This window comes from Amblyomma maculatum, chromosome 7 (genome assembly GCF_055883805.1).
Source record: "Amblyomma maculatum isolate TAMU_Amacu chromosome 7, ASM5588380v1, whole genome shotgun sequence".
In the NCBI taxonomy this organism is placed as follows: Eukaryota; Metazoa; Arthropoda; class Arachnida; order Ixodida; family Ixodidae; genus Amblyomma; species Amblyomma maculatum.
The window spans coordinates 83,584,316-83,587,766 of NC_139350.1; the positions used below are offsets into that span (position 1 = coordinate 83,584,316).

The window sequence follows — 3,451 nt, forward strand, 5'->3', positions numbered from 1 at the left end:
CGCGTATAACGCGAATTGCAAGCGCGCAATGTCAGGGAGCTCGGTCGTAGCAGCGGCGGCTGCCCAAAAAATGTCGCCGACGAAGAATGAGAACACAAAAAGAGCGAACTTAACGCGCGCTTTTCCCGAAGACTGCCCGCGGAGCCAATCACCGTCCGATGGGAGAGGTGAGAGAGGAGGATCGGCGAGGGTGCGCGGCGCGGCGGCATAGTTCACAGAAAGTCGCTACTTTCAAATTATCAAGGGATTTTAGGGAGCTGTGGAGACCACCAAGAAGCGCCTAGCCGCGTGGTGGAAGACTGTGCGCCGCCGATAGGGGGTGTTTGGTGGCAGCTACTGCTTGTGTGTGTGCTTGTGTGAGTGACCGCTGTGACCTATGTGCGCGTGTGTGTGTAACTGCGCAACTCAGTGTATACGAAACTGTGTAACTCTTTTTTTTTTCTTTTTTTCACTCTGGCCGGATACTGTGTGAGTGTCCACCCGCTTCAAAGGGCATGGCCACCAGTTCATCATCATCATCATCAACATAAGCTGACACGGCGCTACAGGCGTCCACTTCAGTTTCGGTGATGTTCCGGCTCAGGCATTTCGTGCGTGCTCGGATAGTCTGGATTGGGCCTGCGGCGCCTGAACTACGAGCTCGGAGCAGCAGATGAGCCTCTCGGCACGCACTTGCGAAGTATTCTCCGCTCCCCGCTCGGCAGCATTCACGGAGTCTCCTCTTTCGTCATAGTGTGTGTCATCCTACCCGACTACGTAGTAGGAGAAAACAGTTTGAATTCGACCGGCGGGAACAAAAAAACATGAATTTCTTATCGCAATATCTCAGCAATAGTTCGCTTTTTTTGCTGCCGGATATGCGGCGACAGTGTCCCCAAATGCCGTTTATTAGATTTTGATAGCATATTTGGGTGTCTTTAGTGTCGATGCGATAGCGTTTCACACACACACGGACGATGTTTTTTGCTTTATTTTTAAATTACTTTTATTTTTTTATGCAACGATACTTACCATCGGTAAACATTGGCTTTTCATTCTGTGCCGCTTCGAATACATTCATTTTTTTATCTCGACTGACTGATCAGTTACACACTCTCAAGCATCGCATTTTGGTTAAGGATTTTGACACCTTTGAACCTCCTTTTTTCAATTTTTCATTTCTTATTTTCTTTAATTCAGTCATTTATAGAATTACAATAATTTGAATAACTCGTTATGGCCTATGAAGTACCTATTAATCATCAATCACAGTCATAAATTACAATGATAGAATTTTTTTACGCAGCCGCATATTATTTCCGACACGCTGGGCCGTTTCCTTCTACTACTACTCCGAGGCTTTTCCACCGAACGAGTTTTATATGTTTTTTTATTCAATTACCCTAAAGGCCCCATACGGGCATTACATAGGGGGGTTACATAGTTGAATACAAGACAATATGTTCTACACTTTCAATATAATACCAACTCAAGCACATATAAATGGACAAAATAACAGACTGGTTAATAGTAATAACAGAAATGTTGAATTGACCTTGTGCTGAATGCGGCATATCCTCTAAGAATTGGTTTTCCACAACTTCTCCAGCTTCTGTATGAAAGCATCATGATTTAATGTGGAAACAATATCTTGAGGCAATTGGTTCCAGTGGTGGATGGCAAGAAATAATGGCGAGTGACTAAGGAGATGCGTACGTGAAAACGTGGATTCAATTTTGAAGTTATGATCTAAGCGCGGAAATATCCGGTGGGCGGGTTTGATATAACATCTAGGGAACGATGAGGGACTATGAAAGAGCCCGTGAAAAAACGATAATAGTGATACCAGTCTTCGCTTTTCAAGTGATGATAAGTTTAACGATGCTTTGATGGCGGTTATGCTGCAATGGCGAGAGTAGTTTTTCGTTATAAATCTGGCTGCTTCATTCTGAACCGAACTCCAATTTGTGATTCGGTATATTTGACGCAAGTTCCAAACTAAAGAGGCGTATTCTATTTTCGAGTGGACGAGGGCCGTGTATGCCAAAAGTTTGGTAGCAGGATTAGCTTGGTGCAAGTGACGCCTGATGAAGCCAAGTGCTTTGGATGATTTGCTTACAGTTACATCTATGTGGTTGTTCCATGTTAGATCAGAGGAAAGATGAACCCCTGGGTATTTCAGTGTATTAACATTCTCAATGTTATCGCTTAGAAGCTAAGCATCAGAACGAATTATGAGCTTTTGAATTGACTTGTAGAACCTGGGCCATATATCGGTGTTTACAACGGATATACACCACATCAAAGGCACCGAACAGGCAGCTGACGCCTTTCACACGTCACCTCCGTTGGCGCTTCTCCATCTGCAGTCGACTGGGAACTTCTGGCGCAGGCGCCGCTAGACGACCCTTGAGCTGCAAGCCTTGCGTAATCATCCCCGTTCCCTCCGCTTGCTGCTGATGCCTCACCCTTTTGTGCCTGGATTGGTCTGGTGCGATACGTCAGTGGCTCATAATTCGCCTTTTTATTCCGGCTGCCTTTCGTCAAGCGGTTTTTCACTCACTTCATATCTTCCATCCCAGCATTCGAGCACGCAGCGGCTCTTCACCCAGCGGTACGTCTGGCAAAGCATTAATACCGGTGTTAGCCAGTGGGCCCGCTAATCTTTTGCCTGCCAGACCGCCAAAATGACTCTGCACACTAAGACTCCCAACCAAGATTTCCTGCCACCTCGCTGTCGCTTCGACCAACACACATCTCGACTTGGTCGGACCGCTACCTTCTGCTCACGAGTGCCAGTTAATTCCCAGTGCTTGACCGCTTCACCTGTTGGCCTGAAGCCGTACCCATTCCGGAGATCACTGCTGAAATGGTTGCCAAAGCCTTTGTCTCAACGTAGATTTCCCGCTTCGGCTGCCCCTGCATTCCTATAAGGGATTGGGGCGACAATTTTTTTGCACCCTCTTCACTTCCATTACCAATTTGTTTGCACTAAGCATTACCTTAACACAGCTTACCGCACTTGCACCAGTGACATGACCGAGCGGTTTCATCATCAGCTTAAGGTTGCTCTCATTGCGCGTCTGGACGGGAGCACTAGGCCGATCGCCTTCCTTTGGTACTTTTGAGCCTACGCGCCGTCCGTCGTCGCGAACTGGGCTGCTCAGCGGCCGAAATAGCCTTCCGTTCACCCTTGCGGCTTCCTGGCGACTTGTTCGTTTCTTAAGTTTCCCACGTCGCCGCCTCTACAGTACCTCCTACGTCTTCGAAACTGCATCCAGCAGCTGCGGCCATGCCCCCCTCTATCTTCTGACAGGCACTTTGTGCATCCAGACCTAGGGTCTTCTACTCACATTTTTTTCCAGCAAGACGCTGTAAAAGCGACGCTTACACCCTCCTACGACGGGCCATATACTCGTACTTCAGATGTACAAGACCTCAACCATTCTGCCAAACAGTCGCGAAGAGGTGG

The 3,451-nt window shown here is 47.4% G+C and overlaps 1 protein-coding gene across 1 annotated transcript; it reads right to left on the reverse strand.

The window, feature by feature from the left end:
- Positions 1-1,558: 1,558 nt before the first annotated feature.
- LOC146183770 (uncharacterized) lies at positions 1,559-2,611 on the reverse strand. Its single transcript, XM_084608425.1, has 2 exons — positions 2,543-2,611; positions 1,559-2,194 (listed from the first exon to the last, which is right to left on the reverse strand). The coding sequence occupies exons 1-2, from the start codon at positions 2,609-2,611 to the stop codon at positions 1,559-1,561; spliced, it is 705 nt and encodes a 234-aa protein (XP_084464551.1).
- Positions 2,612-3,451: the final 840 nt, after the last annotated feature.

Excerpts from the sequence above, each read along its gene's own strand:
- LOC146183770 (XM_084608425.1), bottom strand. The coding sequence starts at position 2,611 with ATGCTTTGCCAGACGTACCGCTGGGTGAAGAGCCGCTGCGTGCTCGAA. Across the intron at positions 2,195-2,542 it reads GCTGGGATGGAAGATATGAA|CTTCTAAGCGATAACATTGA; the intron begins GTGAGTGAAAAA and ends TCTGATGCTTAG.